This window comes from Oncorhynchus clarkii, chromosome 4 (genome assembly GCF_045791955.1).
Source record: "Oncorhynchus clarkii lewisi isolate Uvic-CL-2024 chromosome 4, UVic_Ocla_1.0, whole genome shotgun sequence".
NCBI classification, from domain to species: domain Eukaryota; kingdom Metazoa; phylum Chordata; class Actinopteri; order Salmoniformes; family Salmonidae; genus Oncorhynchus; species Oncorhynchus clarkii.
This window is the reverse complement of record NC_092150.1, coordinates 68,571,858-68,597,745: the sequence shown is the minus strand read 5'-3', so window position 1 is coordinate 68,597,745 and position 25,888 is coordinate 68,571,858. Positions and strand designations below refer to the sequence as shown.

Here is a 25,888-nt window from a genome sequence, read left to right as displayed (position 1 = left end):
GCATTTGCAAAAAAAGCACAATCATTGGACGACTGTACCTACCCATATACATCAATGCCTTTCTTAAAATCAGAAGTATATATTTTTAAAGCTGCATATTAAAAGAAATCCAGGTTAGCAGGCAATATTAACCAGGTGAAATTGTGTAATTTCTCTTGCCTTCATTGCACGCAGAGTCAGGGTATATGCAACAGTTTGGGCTGCCTGGCTCATTGTGAACTAATTTGCCAGAATTCTACGTAATTATGAAATAACATTGAATGTTGTGCAATGTAACAAGAATATTTAGACTTAGGGATGCCACCCGTTAGATAAAATACAGAACGGTTCTGTATTTCACTAATAATAAACGTTTTGTTTTCGAAATGATATTTCCGGATTCAACCATATTAATGACCAAAGGCTCGTATTTCTGTGTGTTATTATGTTATAATTAAGTCTCAGATTTGATAGAGCAGTCTGACTGAGCGATGGTAGGCAGCAGCAGACTCATAAGCATTAATTCAAACAGCACTTTCGTGCATTTTGCCAGCAGCTCTTCGCAAACATGTGAAATGGCTAGTTAGTTAGCTGGGTGTGCGCTAATAGCGTTTCAAACGTCACTCGCTCTAAGACTTGGAGTAGAAATTCCCCTAGTTCTGCAAGAGCCGCGGCTTTTGTGGAGTGATGGATAACGCTGCTTCGAGTGTGGCTGTTGTCGATGTGTTCCTGGTTCGAGCCCAGGTAGGGGCGAGGAGAGGGACGGAAGCTATACTGTTACACTGGCAATACTATAGTGCCTATAAGAACATCCAATAGTCAAAGGTATATGAAATACAAATGGTATAGAGAGAAATAGTCCTATAAATACTATATTAACTACAACCTAAAACCTCTTACCTTGGAATATTAAAGTCTCATGTTATTAAAAGGAACCGCCAACTTTCATATGTTCTCATGTTCTGAGCAAGGAACTTAAACGTTAGCTTTAACATGGCACATATTGCACTTTTACTTCTCCAACACTTTGTTTTTGCATTATTTAAACCAAATGGAACATGTTTCATTATTTATTTGAGGCTAAATGGATTTTTATTGATGTATTATATTAAGTTAAAATAAGTGTTCATTCAGTATTGTTGTCATTATTACAAATAAAATAAAATAAATTAAAACGGCCGATAATCGGTATCGGGTTTTTTGGTCCTCCAATAATCGGTATTGGCGTTGAAAAATCATAATCGGTCGACCTCTAGTTATTATTAGCAGAGTGGTTTGGAACTCTTTCTTATTGGTCTATTAACTAATTTACTGCCCAATGATGTCACCAGGCAGGCCAAAAGTCCATCCCAACAAAACAGGCTGAAATTTTAGGTGGTCTTTTCAAACAGCTATTACACAGAAAGGGCATAAAAAACATTTTCATAAGGTCACAGTATTATTCCTACCTCATAGTGTGGAAATATATTTAAAAACACAGGAAAATTACGTTTGTGACTGCACAACATTTAATTTCCGATGCAATTGCTCCAGCGAAGGCTTCAGTGAACTTGAATCAAATATCCTATTTGCATATCACACACATTTCTCACTCTTGTGGCTGATGGCACTTTAAATGTAGAGTACGGGCTCATAGTAATGGCTGGAACAGAATAAAGGGAATGGTATCAAACACATCAAATATCTGGTTTTCCATGTGTTTGATACAATTCCATTTACTCCATTCCATCCATTATTATGAGCCATCCTCCCCTCACCAGCCTCCTCTGATGTCTTCCCTGTGTTTAGTTCTGCCCTTTATGTACACCTGCAAAAGCACCAAAGGGAAGGTGGATGTGTAGTCATTGTACTTTCAGATTGCTGCATCAGTCACAGTAAACATTCCGAAACTTCATGTTCTGAAGTCTTCCTCATTCAAATGGAGCCCCATCAGGTACGTTTCTCCTCTTGTTGTTCTTGTCGAAAGACCAAATTGTAGATAATCGATGATAATCCATCGCCACAGAGGATCATTAGACGAGATGTCGTTAGATCACAATATCAAGTTGATTGGGTTTCTGCTGCTATGGTGTCCTCAATCAAACTGCACAGAGATTCCTTCTGAAAAATCTTGCATTGAAATCCATTATCCATGTGGCAACTTGCCCCCACATTCTATCTCTAACCTCGATATAACAGCTCCAATCTGCAGTAGTTTAGCAGTCAAAGTTGTCAACACTATGCATGCTGTGGATGGCTATAGATGTTTGTCCCCATAGACAGCAACCTGGTCTCAGAATATTTCATATTATTCTGTAAGTAAATCCAAGACACTCCATTTAGTATGATATGTCACGTTCGGTATGGGTACATAAGACAGATGGTTACTTAAATTGTGTGTCTCGGATGTACTTTGAGAATTCTGATGTATGACAGAATTCTCAATATACATCACAGTCAATACTTCATCATGCAATTCACTGGGTTTGATTAAACGTCAAGCATACAGTCCTGATTATTTTGTCGAATACCAACAATCACCTGTAATTTCAGGTCAAGAGATGTATGGTGCAGGCAGCCAATCAGAGAAAAATAATACATACACAACGCACATTTGACTAACGTGGTCTTAATCTGTAAACTCTGCATTTAATCTTATATAATTATTCATGAATTTACCGTAGCCTATTAAAGCAAACAAATGCATTCCAGATTCAAGTCAGCCACAGTAGCCAGCAGGGGTGGGAGCACCTGCCTAAAGTTATATGCTATAATTACTTACTTATATCGTTATTATTCCCCTGAAGAATTATGCATTTGCTGTCATAGTGAATGTGTCACTATTTTGGGGGATTTTGCTAGATTCTGCTAACACTTTTCAAGGTCATGTACAGTTCTTTATCTTTATGTTTTCTCCTTTGAATATGTTCATTGGAATTTCTTCCTTAACATTGCGAACTATAGTAGACGTTCTGCTCTTTAGAGTCAGACTCTTCTGCCCTGGCATGGACTGCTCATCAATTATTCAAATAAACCTACATTTTCCAAGAAGTACTGTATTGTACATAATATACTGTATGTGTGGTACTGTATATCAAACTCCCCAGTCCACACATAGTGCCTAGTGAAATTCTACACACCCTTTGTACACATCCCTTTCTAATGCATTATATTGTGTGGTGTTTTGTGGTGTCCCTTGTCAGAAATACTCAAGTTGTAGGACCTGCCAGTGTTTTACTCTTGATTGGCAGATGGTAGGCAGACTTTTGTGGTTGGAGAAAGTCATGATAATCTGCTACTGGAAGTAACCCCTAAAGGTGCTCCTGAAATTAAATATAGCAAATAACTTTAGGCAGGTGCTCCCACCCCCTGCAGGCTACTGTGGCTGACTTGAATCTGGAATGCATTTGCACACTGCCTGCCCTCCAAGGACAACTACAGCACCCGATGTCACAAACTTCTGTTAGTTTTAGTACTCTGAAGAACATTTGGTCTTGTTTAAATGGAGAGCCTGGTACCTAGGCTTAGGCTGTAATTGTATCGAAACTGCGCTACTGGAAACCTAGAGAATAGAAACAAATATATTCTCCTCATTTTTTTGAGAGAAAATCGCAGACTTATTTTTATTCTGTTTCAGATTTTAGACTTTGTTGAAGGGCTTTGAAAATGAACGCCTTCAGAGTTAAAGCAAAAGTTGACCTTTTTTCATGTCTGACTTGTAAATTAAGGTATGCTTTCTGAGGTGATGTAGATTTTGAAGGCAGAAGTGCCACTCAGTGTTATGTCTGCTTTCACACTCTCAAACACATAGATCCCCTGAACGCAGCTCACTTTCCAGCCCACTTTCCAGCTCACGCTCTCAAACACATAGATCCCATGAAAGCAGCTCACTCTCCAGATCCCAATCGTCTGAATTCTGATCACTTGTTCACACACCTGTATGTCATTTACACACACTATTTATCTCAGTTCTTTGCACCGCATCATTGTGAGGTATTGTTTGTTTTGTTACATGTACTTCTCGGAGCTCTGGTCATTTCCGTATTAGTATCATAGTTTTTGGCCACCCTCACGAACAATGCCTTTTTGCCTATTCCCTGCCTGTACTGTTACCGTTTTGGAGTCCCTGTGTATGACCTTCTGCCAGTCCCTGGACCCAGCTACCTGCCTCTTCCTGTGGTCCTTTGCTTATAAACACCTGCTGCGCACTGCGCTTGAAACCAGAACTCTGTCTCCCATCGTATTCATTACACTCAGACTTGCCTGGCTGGCTGCTCGTTCTCTTAGCGGAGCCACACCTTCAGAGGTTGGGGGTGTCTGCCATAGGATTCACTGCACCGATTCTGGCCACAAACAAACTCCCCAGTCCACACATACAGTGCCTAGTCAAAGTCTACACACTTCTTGCACAGTCATTATATTTTGCTGCCTTAAAATAAAATAAAAATCCTACCGATTTACATGACCCTGTATTGTGGTGGCAGCATCATGTTATGGATATATGCTTGTCACTGTTGGGATCTGGGGAGTTTGTCAGGATATAAATATGGACGGAACAAAGCTCAGATAAAAAGCTAGAGGAAACCCTGCCTCAGTCTTCTAAATACCTAACCCTGGGATAGAGTTTTACTTTTCACAGGGTCAATTAAACAGATTTTAAGACACACCAGAATGGCTTTCCAATAGGTATTGAGTGTTCCTGAATGGTCCAGTCTCAGTCCTGACTTAAATCTGATTGAAATTCAGAGATAAAAATGTATTACAGATTTCTTGAGTTATGTTTTTGCAGGTGATTAAGATGTTTGGTGAAGTATTTCTCAAGTGAAAAAATGTGCATTAAAACGAGGCACCTCTCATTGAATGACAACAAACATTTAATTGAAGAATCCCTACTGTTGCCCAATCACTGACGAAGGGGCTTAGACTTACACTACCGAACATTTTGTGTGTGCACAATCCGCTGAAAGAACCCTTAGGGAAGACCAAAACGTCGTCATAACTGTTTTTGATGGAAAGCATGCGGACGCCTTAAGGGCTACAGTGTGCCTCCCTGCTAAAGGACCTACTGGCCAGCAGAAAGGGACTCCACAAAAGGATTATAGTGTGTGTGTGTGTGTGTGTGTGTGTGTGTGTGTGTGTGTATCTGTATCTGTATCTCTGCGTGTGTGTGTGTGTGTGTGTGTGTGTAAATGTATCTCTGCGTGTGTGTATCTCTGTGTGAGTTTGTTTAATGGATGACTCACGAGTCCCAGCAGTGAGTTCCTGTATGACCACCAGAAAATTGGGGTTCTTTGTTTTCAGAAATTACTGTGTTTGTGTGCATGCATGTGTGTGTGATCTTGTGTCTGGTTTGTGAGTATTTGTGTGACTGAAACACTAAAGAACATTGAAATGGTACCATTGGTCTCTCTGTAAAGTTATGTGCTTCTTCTCACGATAAATCTAGTAGTGATTTCCAGTCATCGCCAACACACACCCACATAAATCCCCCTTCCAATTCACTGAAGGAGCTCATTTATGTGTGCCTATAGGTTAATCCTTTACCTTGTGCAAAATTTGGTCATGGAGAAACTGAACATTTGGGAATAGTTGGCCAAGGAAACATTTCTGGTTGGTCTCAAGGAATGTAAAAAAGTTAGGAAGGGAGACATTGAAAATCAAATTGAGAGAAGTAGTAGAAAATATGTTGAATGAGCAACTAATAAGCATGGAGCGCCTCACAAGTTTTACGAAATTGTTATATCTTTCAGTCTAATATGGCTATTCACTTACTTTGTAGATCATCAGAAGTAGATTTTTGTAGGTAGTTAACTGTCCTCTCTCCAAGTTTAGCTGGAATTGAGACCGAAAGGATTTGACAGTTGAAATTACATTGGCCTACGTCTCGCCTTGCGCTGCGCTGAATATCAGATCTTAACAACGATTGGATAAGTGTTTAACATTTCCAGTACCACATCCTGATGATATACTGTATATCTTGTCAGAAGCGCAACGTGACTGCAAACAAAGACAAGATGATGAGATGCTCATGTTTTCGCACCAGCTTAGGTCCAAAATAAGACTGTAAAAATGCATTGGGCTTATTTTGGACAGATTTTGCCTCTTCCTCTTTGCTGGAATGTCAGACTGAAATATGGAACAAATCAACCTTTTTTGTTGTTGTTTGAATTTGTTGATCAAATGCGGGACATGTGGTCACCCTAGGTGAGCTGGTGCAGTGTGTGAAGGGAGAGATAGCCAAGGACAGGAAGCAGGAAACTAGAATGAACCCCATGGTGACTAATCTGGGATTTATTCTTCATGGCCAAGTGTTTGATTCAATTCTCTCTCTTATCGCTGTCTTCCATTAGAGGCAATATACAGCACTGAACATCATGGGGGTACAGACTGATAATTCAAGACAAATGCAGTAATAGAATGTGAGTTAGTAATCAGGTGTGTTACTGCTGTTTCTTTTGGCTCCCCAGGAAGCTGCTGACACTCCTAATCATGGCTCTGATAGGAAATGACACCTCAGCTCGCCCCGATTATGTCCCCCATTACCTCCTGGCGGGCGACCCTTTCGCCTCCAAGCTGTCCAAGGAGGCCGACATCGTGGCTGCTTTCTACATCTGCATCATAGGTAAGTGTCAATAAAGTACAGGAATGTAGACTGCATAGGGACGTAGACTCATCAATAGACTCACTGATATCCTCATCTTCCTTGAGACATAGCCTAACCAGTCTTCACCTCAAGGAGAGCCATTCTGATTCGATTATGTTTGCAATCAATTGTGATTCATCAAGGTTTTCCATTGTGTACCGATGTAGGATCTTAATTTGATCACCCTGTTGCAGGACACCTTTCCATTTTAAACTTGTAGTGTATTTGAGGTTTAAAAAGGCTTCGAAAGTTTTACATTTTCCACTTGATTTTCCTTTATGAAAAATGTAATCCACATAATAATTCAAATTTTCCTTCTAAGAAAGAGACTGGCTCAAATTAAGATCCTAGATCCAGTGCTTGACTTGGGCAGGAGCTCACCAGAGCTGAGTACTGCTTAAGCTCCTCTTCCTCCTATAGAATAGAATATTAGCTCAAAAATATTCTGGAGCTCCTGCACTTAGATATAAACAGTACCGGCTCCAAAAATGAGTACCAGTCCAAATCAAGCACTGCCTATGTCTGTAAGACATTGTAGATTCAACATGTATTTGAAAAGGTTCTTTTCTTTTCTAATGTAGAAGATCCTATATTCAGTAGCTTCTCAGTTTTGCTGCAATTGATAGCAATAATCTGGTTGTAATGATTCCACATACTTTTCCATCACTCATTGCACCTTTTCAAAGACGATAGAAAGTTTAATTTATAAACGTACACCTCTCCTCCTCTATCAATTTTTGTGTGGACCAAAGGGAGATGTTACGTGGACAACATGAAGAGTACTGTAGCTGTTGCCTACGTTACAGAGAAAGTGGATAAAATAGACATGCATATACTGTATAACCTGCTATGTGGCACATTGACATGAAAGGGACTTTAAAAGAACACTCAAGAGGTGGCTGTGTATCAGCAGTTAACAACATGCAGTTAGAAAGAGATGCCCGTCTCCTTATATACAGACAGACTCCACACTGGAAACCACTGTGTGTTTCTCCTCTAAAGGGTACAGTAGTAATTACAGGTTATTTTGTTGGCTAAGTTGTCTAGGTTGGCTAGGTTGCCTTGGAAACCCTCTTCTTCGAAGCCAACTAAACGATTAAAATGAAATGTTGACAGCAATGTATCACACAAATGGTGATGTTAGTGGTTAGTCTATTAACAGGTTAAATTAATTATTATCTCCTATCACATCAAGAAGGGTGAATGTTCATGCTAATTAACACAGTCACAGGACATACTGTACACAAACTGATCTATGACAGCCTCTAGACATGTTGATTATGGGCTACTGAGTTGTAAAGGCCACTATTTGGTCTGCCAGACTGTACGGGGCATAGGAGACTCCTGTTAGAGGCTGTTCAGAAGCCAGACTGCACGGGGCATGGGAGACTCCTGTTAGAGGCTGTTCAGAAGCTCTCTGTTGATACTGTTCTGGCATCCTGATTGGTCAACAGCTCTGATGAGCTTTCATTGTGGGATATCATGCTATATGACCACCAGGTTGTTTGATCCATCCGTCAATCAAGAATGTTCTTCTATCAACCAATGTTAATCAACATACATTATTGTGGTCATTCAAGTACATAACACTTTTTTTTTCACCTTAGGAATTTGAATGTTATGATATAAAATGTATTCGAAGGATGTGCTTAGATCGATTATCAACAGATTGATTTAGGAGAGGAAGGTACTGTAATATGGTGTGATGTTTGCTCAACATCAAAGCTGAATACATCCTACTTTGAAAATGCATTTTAATGTAGACATAGCTTTAGCTACTGGATGGAAAAATATGAATTCATCTTTTTACTGTTGGGGTTTTCAACTGCATCCACCTTATTTCTGCATGCTTTTAAAACCCGGAAGCCAAATGAGGAAACGATGGAGACAACTTCCTCTGTGCTTGTGCATTATCATAACTCATATGCGCGCCACTAGAAATCCCTGCAATAGCATTATTCTTTTAGCTGATACATCCTGTCAAAATACCAGTAGCGGTGCATGGGTAAAATCACTGGGGAAGTCACGCTAGAAAAAATATCCATGTACACACATATACATATATAACTTTTATTTAACTAGGCAAGTCAGTTAAGAACAAATTCTTATTTACAATGACGGCCTACCCTGGCCAAACTCTAACCCGGACGACGCTGGTCCACCGCCCTATGGGACACCCAATGACGGCTGGTTTTGATACAGCCTGGAATCAAACCAGGGTCTGTAGTGACGCCACTAGCACTGAGATGCAGTGCCTTAGACCACTGCGCCACTCGGGAGTTGTTTGCTCTATAACCTGTTAGTTCTTATGTCTTGCGACTGTGACATTTGGCCCAAGGCCGAGACAATAAGAAGACACAGTGGCAGAATAAATTAAACCACACCTTCGTTTCATCACAAAACCGGAGATCAACCTCTGTCTTGTGAAGTCTAGAAAGCATATTGCATGTAACATAACAGTTACATGACCTGCAGCATTGTTAAGCAAATTAATGTTTATGACATTTTCTGACAACTAAACAACTATTGATTTAGAACCACAATGAGTTACCGCAAGTCGCAAAGAGAACAGGAGCTGTCATTTCAACATAATCAAATCACCTATGCTTAGTCTAATACTGTGACAACTAAAACATACAAAAAACAATTTAGTCCAATTAACGTAAGCTAAATATGATGTGGCTGTCCATGGTTCTGATTTATCTGTGTGTGTGTGTGTGTGTGTGTATTAAATCAAATAATACTGTCACATGCACCTAATACTACAAGTGCAGACATTACCATGAAATGCTTACTTATAAGCTCTTAACCAACAGTGCAGTTCAAGAATAGTCTACCAAGTAGACTAAAGTAAAAAAAAAAATAATAATAAAAAGTAACACAATAAGAATAACAATTATGAGGCTATATACAGGTAGTACCGGTACCGAGTCAGTGTGCGGGGGTACAGGTTAGTCGAGGTATTTTGCACATGTAAGTAGGGGTGAAGTGACAATGCATAGATAATAAATAGCGAGTAGCTGCAGTGTACAAAAGGGAGGAGGGTGGGTCAATGTAAATTGTCCGGAGGCGATTTTATTAATTGTTCAGCAATCTTATGGCTTGGGGGTAGAAGCTGTTGAGGAGCCTTTTGGTCCTAGACAGTCTATAACTTGGGTGACTGGAGTCTTTGACAATTTTATGGGCTTTCCTCTGACACCGCCTATTATATAGGTCCTGGATGGCAGGAAGCTTGGCCCCAGGGATGTACTGGGCCGTTCGCACTACCCTCTGTAGTGCCTTATGGTCAGATGCCGAGCAGTTGCCATACCAGGCGGTGATGCAACCGGTCAGGATGCTCTTGATTCTGCAGCTGTAGAACCGTTTGAGGATCTGAGAACCCATGCCAAATCTTTTCAGTCTCCTGAGGGGGGAAAGGTTTTGTCATGCCCTCTTCACGACTGTCTTGGTATGTTTGGACCATGATAGTTTGTTGGTGATGTGGACACCAAGGAACTTGAAACTCTCGACCCGCTCCACTACAGCCCCGTCGATGTTAGTGGGGGCCTGTTCGGCCCGCCTTTTCCTGTAGTCCATAATCAGCTCCTTTGTCTTACTCACATTGAGGAAGAGGGAGTACAGGAGGGAACAGGGAGTACAGGAGCGGACTAAGTACACACCCCTGTTAAGGATCAGCATGGCAGACATGTTGTGGCCCACTCTTACCACCTGGGGGCGACCCAGAACAACATTCTCACATTGGTGTTCCTTTTGTGCAGGTGAGAAAGGGCAGTGTGGAGTGCGATTGAGATTGCTTCATCTGTGGATCTGTTGGGGCGGTATGCGAATTGGAGTGGGTCTAGGGTGTCCGGGAGGATGCTGTTGATGTGAGCCATGACCAGCCTTTCAAAGCACTTCATGGCTACCGACGTGAGTGCCATGGGACGGTAATCATTTAGGCAGGTTACCTTAGCTTCCTTGGGCACAGGGACTATTGTGGTCTGCTTGAAACATGTAGGTATTACAGACTTGGTCAGGGAGAGGTTGAAAATGTCAGTGAAGACACTTGACAGTTGGTCCATGCATACTTTGAGTACATGTCCTGGTAATCCGTCTGGGCCAGCGGCTTTGTGAATGTTGACCTTTTTAAAGGTTTTGTTCACATCGGCTACCGAGAGTGTTATCACACAGTCATCCAGAACAGCTGGTGCTCTCGTGCATGCTTCAGTGTTGCTTGCCTTGAAGCGAGCATAAAAAGCATCTAGCTCGTCTGGTAGGCTCGCGTCACTGGGCAGCTCGCGTCTGGGTTTCCCTTTGTAGTCCGTAATAGTTTTCAAGCCCTACCACATCTGACGAGCTTCAGAGCCGGTGTAGTAGGATTCAATCTTAATCCTGTAATGACGCTTTGCTTGTTTGATGGCTCGTCTGAGGGCATAGCGGGATTTCTTATAAGCGTCCAGATTAGTTCCCCGCTCCTTGAAATCGGTAGCTCTAGCCTTTAACTCGATGCGGATGTTGCCTGTAATCCATGGCTTCTGGTTGGGATATGTATGTACAGTCACTGTGGGGACGACATCATCGATGCACTTATTGATGAAGCCAATGATTGAGGTGGTGTACTCCTCAATGCCATTGGATTAATATTCTTATCTGTGCTAGAAAAACAGTCCTGTAGTGTAGCATCCGCTTCATCTGACCTCTTCCGTATTGAGCGAGTCACTGGCACTTCCTGCTTTAGTTTTTGCTTATAAACAGGAATCAGGAGGATAGAATTATGGTCAGATTTGCCAGGAGGGCGGGGGAGAGCTTTGTATGCATCTGTGTGTGGAGTAAAGATGGTCTATGATTTGTTTTACTTTTTTAGCGTGCCAGGACCATTCACAGTTGTGCTCACTCAGTTTAGCTCAACACTAGACCATTATTATTATTATTATTATTTTGTTTATCAAGGGACCCCAAATGCTCGCTGGCTACTCTTGCATTCAATGCTACGGGCGGCAACAATGTCCTCCTCTTTATGACCAGACAGCATCAGATAGATGACCCGTTTCAAGAAACTAGGCGTATGCCGCACATCACTACCTCACAGGAGAGGCATTAACATTTATTTCATATCAACATTTCATGTGCCTTAAACGTGTAGCCATCTGTAAATACAAATAAATTGTTAAATTACGAGCCTAATTTGTTTAGCCACGGAAAAGACAGGATCCTTCCTGCTAGTCATGATTAGCTGAGATAATGGATGGGCTGGGTTTGGATTGGTCTGCCATGTAGCACGCTTCTGTCTAGAACATGAAAGGGGAATGGTGGATACCTAGTCAGTTGTACAACAATGCCTTCAACTGAAATGTGTCTTCTGCATTTAACCCAACCCTTCTGAATCAGAGGTGCTCAGTATGTGTAGCTTTTTTTAAAGATCTAACGTTAGCCAAGGAGAACTGCAAAAGTGTTGCTACTGCTTTCTTCATCATTGCTGGCCAGAATTTATCAGGCACTATCGACACAGATCAGTGGGAAAAAGTTGTGATGAGCTACTTTCTGCACACTGTCAGTGTGAACCGGAGTGACTGACACAACAGCCCAAATAAGCTGTAGCTAGTTACAAAACAAATGTAAAAGATACGTTGCCATGAAGCGTTCATCCATCTTTACGGGTAAGAGTCTAGCTACATTTTCAGATATATTTTTCTATGTTTTCTCGGAAAGTTGTTTTCATTGCAAATTAAGTGCATTGTTTGTAGTCTAGCGAACATTAGCTTGCTGGCTCGCTAGCTAAGATATGATCTGTGTAGTAATATTGTTAGTATCTCAGAAAGCCATTTCCATTGTGAGTTATAGCCTAATGTTAGCTCGTTAGCTACCTGCAAATTCATACTTTCATGCATTGTGGCTAGCTATGATAATCCATTTTTACTGTAGCTATGACTGGGGATTATGATTCATTGTTTAGCTAGCTAGCTACATGTCTAAACAAAAGCCTCCACAAGAGAATAATTACATGACCCATAAAATTGTGCCAGGTGTGTCTAGGGGTGATTACAGCCATCTATTGTATTTCATGAACATGTGTATGTCTAGACAATAGTGACCAATCCACCTAGCTAGATGTGGTTGTTGTGTTTATAGCATTTCTTTCACATGACCCATCATCTAATAATACAATATTTTTATCTGGACACTTTCAGTCAGATTAGGATATAGGCCAAGGACTAGATAACATATTTTTACCTGGAGTTTTTCCTTATAGTAGGTCACTACTTGAACCACTTTTAGTCTTGAATTATTTGGTTATTTACTATACTACTGTACCTTACTGTGTTTAGCACATGGTCGCACATGTGAATCCTTAAAGAGATGGGTGGGGCTAAGGCTTAAAAGGTTGTGAATGATGCTGACTAGGTGTAGACAGAGCTCTCCAGTAGATGTACCAAAACATTCAAGGAACTTTCAAAGCAGAATGACTCAATGTTCCTCAACTGCAGTGTATGATGTACCATTTTGTAGCTCTGAGTCTCTACTTTTAACAAACACAATTTCAACATTTTCTACACTGCCGTTCAAAAGCTTGGGGTCACTTAGAAATGTCCTTGTTTTTGAAAGAAAAGCAAAAGAAATGTCCATTGAAGTGACATCAAATTGATCAGAAATACAGTGTAGACATTGTAAATGTTGTAAATGACTATTGTAGCTGGAAACGGCTGTTTTTTTATGGAATATCTACATAGGCCCATTATCAGCAACCATCATGCCTGTGTTCCAATGGCACGTTGTGTTAGCTAATCCAAGTTAATCCTTTTAAAAGGCTAATTGATCATTAGGAAAACCTTTTGCAATTGTTAGCACAGCTGAAAACTTGCCCTGATTAAAGCAATAAAACTGTCTTTTAGACTAGTTGAGTATCTGGAGCATCAGCATTTGTGGGTTCGATTAGAGGAGTGGGAGGCCTCGGTGCACAACTGAGCATTAGGACAAGTACATTAGAGCATCTAGTTTGAGAAACAGACGCCTCACAAGTTCTCAACTGGCAACTTCATTAAATAATACCCGCAAAATATCAACATCAACAGTGAAGAGGCAACTCCAGATGCTGGCCTTCTAGGCAGAGTTACAAAGAAAAAGCCCCATCTCAGACTGGCCAATAAAATAAAAGATTAAGATGGGGAAAAAGAACAGACACTGGCCAGAGGAACTCTGCCTAGAAGGCCAACATCCCGGAGTCGCCTCGTTGCGAGGCTTCTTTCTCAAACTAGACACTAATGTACTTGTCCGCTTGCTCAGTTGTGCACCAGGGCCTCCCACTCCTTTTTCTATTCTGGTTAGAGACCGTTTGCGCTGTTCTGTGAAGGGAGTACGACAGCGTTATACAAGGTCTTCAGTTTCTCGCATGGAATAGCCTTCATTTCTCAGAACAGACTGACGAGTTTCAGAAGGAAGGCCTTAATTCTGGCCACTTGAGCCTGTAATCAAACCCACAAATGCTGATGCTCCAGATACTCAACTAGTCAAAAGGACAGCTTTATTGCTTCTTTAAATCAGCAACAGTTTTCAGCTGTGCAAACAATTGCAAAAGGGTTCTAATGATCAATTAGCCTTCTAAAATGATAAACTTGGATTAGCTAACACAACGTGCCATTGGAACACAGGAGTGATGGTTGCTGATAATGGGCCTCTGTACGCCTATGTAGATATTCCATTATAGTCATTTACAACAATAATGTCTACGCTGTATTTCTGATCAATTTGAAATTATTTTAATAAAATGTGAATCTTTAAAAACAAGAACATTTAAGTGACCCCAAACTTTTGAACGGTAGTGTAATGTACATAAGACCAAATCAAGGCGTACAGGGTCAGTGGTGCGGTTTCGCTCGCTTCAATGCTTTCTCCGGTGAGATAGTCATCCTCTTGCAAATTGAAGGACATTTACAAAAACAAAATATACATTCCCCCCCATGGTAGTTTCCCTTGGCATCCACAAAGACATGCCACTGCAGTACACCATGTTACTGGTCTACTAGTGTGTGCCTTGTAGGCTAAAATTGCAGAGAAACCCCCCCCACAACTGATCCAAATGGTTTTCCAATCAGGCAGGCTAGATGCAGTCATTTCAAAAGGAATATGTATTGTGAGTGGACGAAGTACTTGGAGGTTGCTCTAAAGTGGAAAGGTGGAATAAATGAGTCAGTAGCAAGTTCTTAATTGAACAAAGTCCTCTATTGAGGTATTTTTTACCCTTCTCAAACACAAATCAAGGATGATATCCCAAGGAAAACATATCTTCACAAGAACAAGGAACACAAGATGAGTATCTTTAAACTATAACATAAATCACAGGTGTGTCACCGCCTTCACGATCCGTCCGTGGAGAGCTCCCTTCGGGTGGTTGTCCAGATCTGTGGTGAACATTCCCTAGAAGTGGTGTGTCCCCTTCTTCTCCTTTCCGAAAGGTACGTCCTCTCCTTTGCAGAAGCAAACGCTTCTGCGTCTCCCCCTCCTCGCTCTTGTAGGGGAAAGAGAATAGCTCATTAGTACCGTCAGCTGTGCTTAATTGCCTCTGATCACCTGGACTTACATGCCGAGCTGGGCTACTGTCTGTGGGAACAGCCTGCCATCTGGTGGTCCATCCACACTATTCAAAATACCAGGCGTTTTGAGCTATAAGCTATTTACTGCAGTTGACAGCCTAGACTACAGTTTAGTACTCTTGAAAACAATATTAACATTACATTTTGCTGTTGTAGCTTAGGTAGGATACATTTATTGTCCCTAAAAAAACATAATCAATAGGGTAGCTTTTCAAGCTGCATGCCCGGGGACTCATCGCAGCTTTGGCAGTGCACATAATGTAGACTACCTATGATTTCCTTATCTGATAACTTTTTTTCCTTAAGCTGTGTGAATTGACTGGATCTAGAACGCAGTCTAGAGTAAAGCAAAGATCTGCCATTTCATCATCTGTTAACTTCGTTTTCTTGCACTTTGACAGGTAAATATTTAGTCTATAGCCCCAGTGGTGGAAAAAGTACTCAGTTGTTATATTTAAGTAAAAGTAAAGATACCTAATAATAGGTAATAGAAAATGACTCAAGTAAAAGTGAAAGTCACCCAGTAAAATACTACTTAAAAAAAGTCTAAAAGTGAAAGTCTAAAAGTATCTGGTTTTAAATGTACTTAAGTACAGTGGTGGAAAAGGTACTCAATTGTCATACTTGAGTAAAAGTCAAAAGTCAAAGTAAATTCTACACATCAATGTCCTTATATTACGCAAACCAGACAGCAAGATTTTCTTTTTTGCACACTCACTTGTGTTTAGTGAGTCTGAGGATGACAACGCATTATATTGATAGGTGCGTGAATTGGACCATATTCGAAATGTAAAGAATACTTTTGGGTGTCAGTGAAAAGGTATGGGAGTAAAAAGTACATATTTTCTTTAGGAATGTAGTGGAGTAAATTAAAAGTTGTAAAAAATTTGAATATTAAAGTAAAGTACAGATTTAAGTAGTACTTCAAAGTATATTTCCTGGCTACTTTACACCTCTGTATAGCCCTAATATTTAGCTTCTTACGTTGGCTAAACATCATTAGCCTCACTCTTCCAGCAGTTCCTGTGCACAATAGGCTAAAGGCTGTGCAAGTCTCTCAGCATTAGGTCATTCCTCTTCTCTTGAAATCCCAGGTAAAGCTTTAGGCTGCGAAAGCTATAGGACATTTATTTTGATCATATTTCTATACTAGGCCTAACAGCCCTGGGGAAAGAAGCAGGCTTAAAACAGGCCTATAGCATAGGCCATATTATCTGTCTGGGAATTGCATTGGTGTGATCACTTTTGGCCGATTATGATAACATTGTTGCACTGATGCGTTGTAAATAGTTGAACAGGACAGACAGAGAGATGAGCACAGTGAAAAAGAAGACCCATAGGAATTGACAACCATTTGAAAAATGGAAATCACTTGCAAACCACATGAGCAAGGAGGCAATGACATTGAAATATGTGCAGGCTTAACAGGGTTTGTTGTTGAATTGCAACATTTAAATATGAGTTAATATATTATTTTTCATAATGCCTACATGAACATTTAAGTATTATTTGCAGTTGTCACTGTGACAATGACACCCTGAAATCACTGAATGGTCTTGTGTTACCACCATATTAATAGGCAGCATGCAGTAGGATGCAATGATCAGTTGATTGACAGGTGTAGAACTGTAGAATGATACACTTTCCTCTAGTGTGGACGCTCACCATCGTTTTATAGTTATAGTTTTTTTTGTATCGTTATAGTATAGTTATTGGCTTGGTGGAAGGCCCTTAATGCTGACACAACCATAGAGAATGATAGAGGCCTCGAGTGGCCAATGGGCAGCACCATTGAGGGCTTCCACCATGTTTCCACCATTTTAAATTAGTCATAGTAGTCAACTGTGTAGAGATTCCTTAGGGTTGTAGCCTCAATGGTGCTGTCCATGCTGTCACGGATGCTATAATAGCAAAGATCTAAAGATGAGTCCTCTATCTTTCTCTTTGTATCACAACAGAACTACTAGAAGGTAACGTTAGCTAACTTGAATGAAATAAATGTAAAATTACACTTACACACTTATACTTGTTTACTTTAATTTTTTACTCTATAAATGGATTCCTTCAAATAATTTACTCCAGCAAGTTTGTCATCGGCGCGCTGAAGTACGGAAGTAAAGCGGAAGTCGAATCCATTACTTGTGTTATTTGGCTGTGCCCGTAGCAACATTCGGAAATTAGGTAGATTTGTATCCATGACTCAAATTGATTGAATAGATACAGGAATCAATAGATTAATTTATGAAGAGATACAGTTATGCAATCTCTGTCTCTTTAATATGCTCACAGTCGTATTAAACATCACTTGCAGTCAGTAGGGAAACAGGGTTTTCTTTTCCTGGATGTCAGATTACTTATTTCTTTACTTCAGGCTGCACACCTGTCACAAATATTTTCTTGTCATTTTTTGTTTCTCTTGCCACAACAACTGCCTTGTGTGTGTTCACAGAAATGTTCATACCGACTCATTTTTTGTTTATACTTTGCTGAGCCATTTGCAAACTCTACAATGCCCTGTATAACTGCTGCCCTGACCTAATGAACCGACGGACGGTGAAGATGCTTCATGCCGGGGTCTCATGCATTTTGATGCGGCTTTTCAGTGAGAACTGCATTTGGGGCTTATCCCTCTGAGCTCCTGAGTCCCATGAATCCCATGTCTCTCTCCCACTCCCTCCCTCCATCTCTCACTCCCTAACACCCATAAGTCCTACACCTGTCTACTCCATTACTTGCTCCGAGGGACTGTACCATCCCCATCCCTGGTCTGCACTCTCTTTACAGCTGTGTTGGTTGACTTTGACTATGCTAATGATGCTAGCTAATAAGCCCAGTTGTACAAGAACATACTATAAACACCTCAGTCTCTCCCGCTAGAAACAGTACTACCACTAGCAATGCCATAAATTACCCCAAACGATTGACTGATTTTAATGTGTGTTTGGCATCTCAATGGAATATGAGATCACAAGAAAATAGGACTAATCCTCTTACTGTGTATTTGTTCTGAATGGGGCATCTGTTGGATATTTGGAAACTGTGGAGTCTGCCTATTCAACGACCACGCTTTATAGGTTAACAAAGGCATTTATGATTAACTTGATCGATTCGCGTATCTTTGGTGTGGTTTTCAGCATATAAACTCAGCAACAAAAGAAACGTCCTCTCACTGTCAACTGCGTTTATTTTCAGCAAACTTAACATGTGTAAAAATTTGTATGAACATAACAAGATTCAACAACTGAAACATAAACTGAACAAGGTCCACAGACATGTGACTAACAGAAATGTAATAATGTGTCCCTGAACAAAGGGGGGAGGTCAAAATCAAAAGTAACAGTCAGTATCTGGTGTGGCCACCAGCTGTATTAAGTACTGCAGTGCATCTCCTCCTCATGGACTGCACCAGATTCGCCAGTTCTTGCTGTGAGATGTTAACCCACTCTTCCACCAAGGCACCTGCAAGTTACCGGACATTTCTGGGGGGAATGACCCTAGTCCTCACCCTCCGATCCAACAGGTCCCAGACGTGCTCAATGGGATTGAGATCCGGGCTCATCGCTGGCTATGGCAGAACACTGACATTCCTGTCTTGCAGGAAATCATGCACAGAACGAGCAGTATGGCTGGTGGCATTGTCATGCTGGAGGGATGAGCCTGCAGGAAGGGTACCACATGAAGGAGAAGGATGTCTTCCCTGTAACGCACAGCATTGAGATTGCCTGCAGTGACAACAAGCTCAGTCCGATGATGTTGTGACACACCGCCCCAGACCATGACGGACCCTCCACCTCCAAATCGATCCCGCACCAGAGTACAGGCATCGGTGTAACGCTCATTCCTTCGACGATAAACGCGAATTTGACCATCACCCCGGGTGAGACAAAACCTCGACTCGTCAGTGAAGAGCACTTTTTTCCAGTCCTGTCTGGTCCAGCGACAGTGCGTTTGTGCCCATAGGCGACGTTGTTGCCGGTGATGTCTGGTGAGGACAGGCCAACAAACCCTCAGTCCAGCCTCTCTCAGCCTATTGCGGACAGTATGGGCACTGATGGAGGGATTGTGCGTTCCTGGTGTAACTCAGGCAGTTGTTGTTGCCATCCTGTACCTGTCCCGCAGGTGTGATGTTCGGATGTACCGATCCTGTGCAGGTGTTGTTACTTGTGGTCTGCCACTGCGAGGACGATCAGCTGTTCGTCCTGTCTCCCTGTAGCGCTGTCTTAGGCATCTCACAGTACGGACATTGCAATTTATTGCCCTGGCTACATCTGCAGTCCTCATGCCTCCTTGCAGCATGCCTAAGGCACGTTCACGCAGATGAGCAGGGACCCTGGGCATCTTTCTTTTGGTGTTTTTCAAAGTCAGTAGAAAGGCTTCTTTAGTGTCCTAAGTTTTCATAACTGTGACCTCAATTGCCTACCGTCTGTAAACTGTTAGTGTTCCACAGGTGCATGTTCATTGATTGTTTATGGTTCATTGAACAAGCATGGGAAACAGTGTTTAAACCCTTTACAATGAAGATCTGTGCGGTTATTTGGATTTTTACGAATTATCTTTGAAAGACAGGGCCCTGAAAAAGGGACGTTTCTTTTTTGCTGAGTTTATAAAAAATGCTTTCATGGGTTCGGTTTAGCTGGAATCTGTTGTTTTCACAACTTCAAACTCTGCTTTAATTCCCCCATTAAGATCCCAAATGTGTGTTTCTGTTGATATGGTAATACTCCATGTTGGTTTATTTTACTGTAAGACTATACAAACACAGTCCATAGGAACATGACAAACACCTGAATCAATAAGAATGTATTACTAAGGTAGGATGATAGGCCCAGTGCTCACCATAGCATGGATGTAAGGTAGGATGATAGGCCCAGTGCTCACCATAGCATGGATGTAAGGTAGGATGGTAGGCCCCCTGCTCACCATGGCATGGATGTAAGGTAGGATGGTAGGCCCCCTGCTCACCATGGCATGGATGTAAGGTAGAATGGTAGGCACCCTGCTCACCATGGCATGGATGTAAGGTAGGATGGTAGGCCCCCTGCTCACCATGGCATGGATGTAAGGTAGAATGGTAGGCCCCCTGCTCACCATGGCATGGATGTAAGGTAGAATGGTAGGCCCCCTGCTCACCATGGCATGGATGTATGGTAGGATGGTAGGCCCCCTGCTCACCATGGCATGGATGTATGGTAGGCCCCCTAAGGTCTCTGACCCGAAATTGGCACACAATAAACAACAGGCAGAGGTAACTTCCACATTGAGGCCCCTTGCTAACCTCCACAGATGTGTGTACTTAGGTGTACTGAGCAGAGTCTGGAAGGTGGTGATGGGAAAAGAGACAGGCAGGCAGCAGTGAACAGGGACATCCAACTCACGCTAAAGTGTCTAACAGAGAGACAGGAGATGCTTTGACATTAAAGTGATGAGTTGCTGTGTACAAGGACATTCAGGATATAAATTACATACAACTTCAGGTCTGTTTGGCATTTCTTGGTGACCTCACAGTCCCACCAAACAGGTTCAGGTCATTCAGACCATTCCTTTGTTTGCTAAAGGTTCTCCAAATGGTATTGTGTGAAGTTGTATTGGTTCTTCATTTAATTTGTATTTTATTTTTTACATTTAACCTTTATTTAACTGGGCAAGTCAGTTAAGAACAAATTCTTATTTACAATGACGGCCTACCAAAAGGAAAAAGGTCTTATAGGACAAAACACGACAAGAGAGACAACACAGCACTACATAAAGAGAGACCTAAGACAACAACATGGCAAGGCAGCAACACATGACAACACATCATGGTAGGAACACAACATGACAACAACATAGTAGCAACATAACATGACAACAACATAGTAGCAACATAACATGACAACAACATAGTAGCAACATAACATGACAACAACATAGTAGCAACATAACATGACAACAACATAGTAGCAACACAACATGACAACAACATAGTAGCAACATAACATGGTAGCAGCACAAAACATGGTACAAACATTATTGGGCACAGACAACAGCACAAAGGGCAAGAAGGTAGAGACAACAATACATCACGCAAAGTAGCCACACCTGTCAGTAATAGTGTCCATGATTGAGTCTTTGAATGAAGAGATTGAGATAAAACTGTCCAGTTTGAGTGTTTGTTGTAGCTCGTTTCAGTCGCTAACTGCAGCAAACTGAAAAGAGGAACGTCCCAGGGATGTGTGTGCTTTGGGGACCTTGAACAGAATGTGACTAGCAGAACGTGTGTTGTATGTGGAGTATGAGGGCTGCAGTAGATATCTCAGATAGGGGGGATTCAGGCCTAAGCGGGTTTTTATAAATAAGCGTCAACCAGTGGGTCTTGCGACGGGTATACAGAGATGACCAGTTTACAGAGGAGTATAGAGTGCAGTGATGTGACCTCTAAGGAGCATTGGTGGCAAATCTGATGGCCGAATGGTAAAGAACACCTAGCCGCTCGAGAGCACTCTTATCTGCCGATCTATAAATTATGTCTCCATAATCTATCATGTAGAGGTCGACCGATTATGATTTTTCACCGACGATACCGATGCCGATTATTGGAGGACCAAAAAAGCCGATCCCGATTAATCGGCCGATTTGTTTTATTTATTTTTATTAATGACAATTACAACAATACTGAATGAACACTTATTTGAACTTAATATAATAAATCAATACAAATCTAATTAGCCTCAAATAAATAATGAAACATGTTCAATTTGGTTTAAATAATGCAAAAACGTGTTGGAGAAGTAAGTAAAAGTGCAATATGTGCCATGTAAAAAAGCTAACGTTTAGGTTCCTTGCTCAGAACATGAGAACATATGAAAGATGGTGGTTCCTTTTAACATGAGACTTCAATATAGGTTTAAGGTTGTAGTTAATATAGTATTTATAGGACAATTTCTCACTATACGATTTGTATTTCATATACCTTTGACTATTGGATGTTCTTATAGGCACTTTAGTATTGCCAGTGTAACAGTATAGCTTCCGTCCCTCTCCTCGCTCCTACCTGGGCTCGAACCAGGAACACATCGACAACAGCCACCCTCGAAGCAGCGTTACTTATGCAGAGCAAGGTGAACAACAACTCCAAGTCTCAGAGCGATTCCAGAAACTATAATTTCGAAAACAAAATGTTTATTATTATCCCATATACCCTGAATCTGCGTGCAATGAACGCAAGAGAAATGACACAATTTCACCTGGTTAATATTGCCTGCTAACCTGGATCTTTTTTGCTAAATGTGCAGGTTTAAAAATATATACTTCTGTGTATTGATTTTAAGAAAGGCATTGGTGTTTATGGTTAGGTATACGTTGGAGCAACGGCAGTCCTTTTTCGCGAATACGCACTGCATCGATTATATGCAATGCAGGACACGCTAGATAAACTAGTAATATCATCAACCATGTGTGGTTTATTTGATTATGATTGATTGATTGTTTTTTATAAGATAAGTTTAATGCTAGCTAGCAACTTACCTTGGCTTCTTGCTGCATTCGCATAACAGGCAGGCTCCTCGTGGAGTGCAATGAGAGGCAGGTGGTTAGAGCGTTGGACTAGTTAACTGTAAGGTTGCCAGATTGAATCCCCCAAGCTGACAAGGTAAAAATCTGTCGTTCTGCCCCTGAACGAGGCAGTTAACCCACCGTTCCTAGGCCGTCATTGAAAATAAGAATGTGTTCTTAACTGACTTGCCTAGTTAAATAAAGGTGTATATATAAAATAAATAATTAAAAGAAATCGGCCAAATTGGTGCCCAAAATACCGATTTCCAAATCGGCCCTAATTAAATGGCCATTCCGATTAATCGGTCGACCTCTACTATCATGGGTAGGATAGTCATCTGAATCAGGGTTAATTTGGCAGCTGGGGTGAAAGAAGAGAGATTACGATAGAGGTAACCAAGTCGAGATATAACTTCAGCCTGCAGCTTTGATATGTGCTGAGAGAAGGACAGTGTACTGTTTCTTTGCCTGTTTTCTTTACTTTTCTGCTTAGGTATAAATTCATCCCAAAAGTCAAACATCTCGTGGTCACATTGATATTGCATGGCACAAACAAATGTGTGCAGCCATTCTAACATTTTCCATTTAACCCTTAAGCTAGACACGGAGTTAAATTAAATAGATCAAATGTGGTTACTCCCTGATGTTCTGTCCATATCCTGTGCCCTCGATAACTGAAAAAATAAACTGTGTAACCCATTTGTTTAGTTTTTCTCTAATCTGTTTATCATATGATAGAATTGGAATGCAATAGATAATTCATTTTACCCCTTCTAAATTTCTCTCAATAACTTGCTTTGTGTGTAAAACCAGGGTCATTCAGCTGATGAAGTCCAGAGTGAATGGAAAATCTCACCAGAGAATGAGCACTAGAGAGCCTTCACTTTATAGCAGGGTTTCCCATACTTTCCCATACTCGGTCCAGACCCTTTGCTATGAGACTCAAAATTGAGCTCCGGTGCATCCTGCTTCCATTGATCATCCTTGAGATGTTTCTACTTCATTGGAGTCCACGTGTGGTAAATTCAATTGATTGGACATGATTTGGAAAGGCACACGCCTGTCTATATAAGGTCCCACAGTTGACAGTGCATGTCAAAGCAAAAACCAAGCCATGAGGTTGAAGGAATATCTGCAGCATTGAAGGTCCCCAAGAACACAGTGGCCTCCATCATTCTTAAATGGATGAAGTTTGGAACCACCAAGACTCTTTTTAAGAGCTGGCCACCCGCCAAATTGAGCAATCGGGGGAGAAGGGCCTTGGTCAGGGAGGTGACTAAGAACCCAATGGTCACTCTGGCAGAGCTCTAGAGTTCCTCTGTGGAGATGGGAGAACTTTCCAGAAGGACAACCATCTCTGCAGCACTCTACCAATCAGGCCTTTATGGTAGAGTGACCAGACGGAAGCCACTCCTCAGTAAAAGGCTCATGACAGCCTGCTTGGAGGTTGCCAAAAGGCACCCAAAGGACTCTCAGACCATGAGAAACACGATTCTCTGGTCTGATGAAACCAAGATTAAACTCTTTGGCCTGAATGCCAATCACCTGACCAATACCATCCCTACGGTGAAGTATTGTTTTGGCAGCATCATGCTGTGGGATGTTTTTCAGCGGCAGGGACTGGGAGACTAGTCAGGATCGAGGGAAAGATTAATAGAGCAAAGTACAGAGAGATCCTTGATGAAAACGTGTTCCAGAGCACTTAGGACCTCAGACTGGGGCGAAGCTTCACCTTCCAACAGGACAACGACCCTAAGCACACAGCCAAGACAAATCAGGAGTGGCTTCGGGACAAGTCTCTGAATGTCCTTGAGTGGCCCAGCCAGAGCCCAGACTTGAACCCGATCAAACATCTCTGGAGAGACTTGAAAATAGCTGTGCAGCGACGCTCCCCACCCAACCTGACAGCGCTTGACAGGATCTGCAGAGAAGAATGGGAGAAACTCCCCAAATACAGGTGTGCCAAGCTTGTAGCGTCGTACCCCAAAATACTTGCGTCTGTAATTGCTGCCACTGGTTCAAGCCCAGTAAGGGGACAAGGACGTAGAGGAAGCAAAACTGTTAGCAGCACACTGACGTCAGTATTGACAGATAAATACATGTTTGTGAATAACAATGAACTATTGATCAGTATCAATGGAAAGCCTATTAAGGTGGCATGTGCAGACTTCAGGCAATGGCGAAGCTCTAACAAGATGCGTCTGCCTAGCGTCCTCGAACTTTAGAAAACCTTTAAGGCATTTTGACACAGTTTACCTGTTCATTTATAGTGAGTTGGAAGTTAAAACATCTACTTTTGCAAAGCCACAGACGAGGAATGGAAAAGTGCCCCCCTCTTACAGCCCTTTTCGGCCTCGACGGATGCTAGCTCGGAAGAAGCACCAGCATGGTTCAGAATGGAGATGGATAAGAGTATAACAAAAATCCAAGAGACACTTTCTGAACGCCTCATCATGATTGATGTGCTGGTCGATAAACTCCACGAAGACCAGAAAGTCACAAAGGTGAGTCACAAAGGTGAGTCACAAAGGTGAAAGTCACCAGGCTCCCATCCTGGACATCTGCGAGGACATGGACCAGAAGTACAAGAAGTTGGGAGACATCATTTCTAAGCTCAAGGAGAAATGAGATTATTACAAAAATTTACAAAAGCGCTCAAATTTGAGGCTGAGGAGGGAAGAGACACCATCTCTTTTCTACAGGAATTAATTCCCCAAATTCTGGATTTAAACTCTTCCGCGTACCCACTGGAAATCGAGAGGGCCCATCGCACGCTACGGAGGCCAGGTTGCACCAAGGGCATTTGTCAATGCATTTCTACGGTACCAGGGCGATGTCCGCATCCTCTCTGCTGTCCGAGCAAAGGGAGAGCTCAAGTACGGAGATGCCAGAATCATGATATTTCCTGATATTTATCCCATACTACACAAGAGGAGGATGGCTTTCTCCCCACTGAAGAGGCTTCTGCGGCAGACTGGCTGCCTGGCATATGGCCTGCGCTACCCGGTGACTTTGTGGATCGAAACCAAGAATGATGAGTGCACATTTGTCGCTGTGAAGACAGCTGAAACATACATGAGGAAAGAACTCCCTGACTTGTTCACTCCTACTACATCATGAGGAACTGTCTTTGAACTTGGATACAGTGTTGTTATCTACCCTTACCACCTGGGGGTGGCCCGTCACTAGT

The 25,888-nt window shown here is 41.7% G+C and overlaps 1 protein-coding gene across 1 annotated transcript in view; it reads left to right on the top strand.

The window, feature by feature from the left end:
• The first annotated feature begins 6,447 nt into the window (after positions 1-6,447).
• The window catches only part of LOC139407805 (opsin-5-like), a 34,188-nt gene continuing 14,747 nt past the window's right edge, over positions 6,448-25,888 (top strand). Inside the window, exon 1 of the mRNA XM_071151668.1 lies at positions 6,448-6,580. Within this exon, the coding sequence (XP_071007769.1) occupies positions 6,448-6,580 (133 nt within the window). The remainder of the gene's footprint in view (positions 6,581-25,888) is intronic.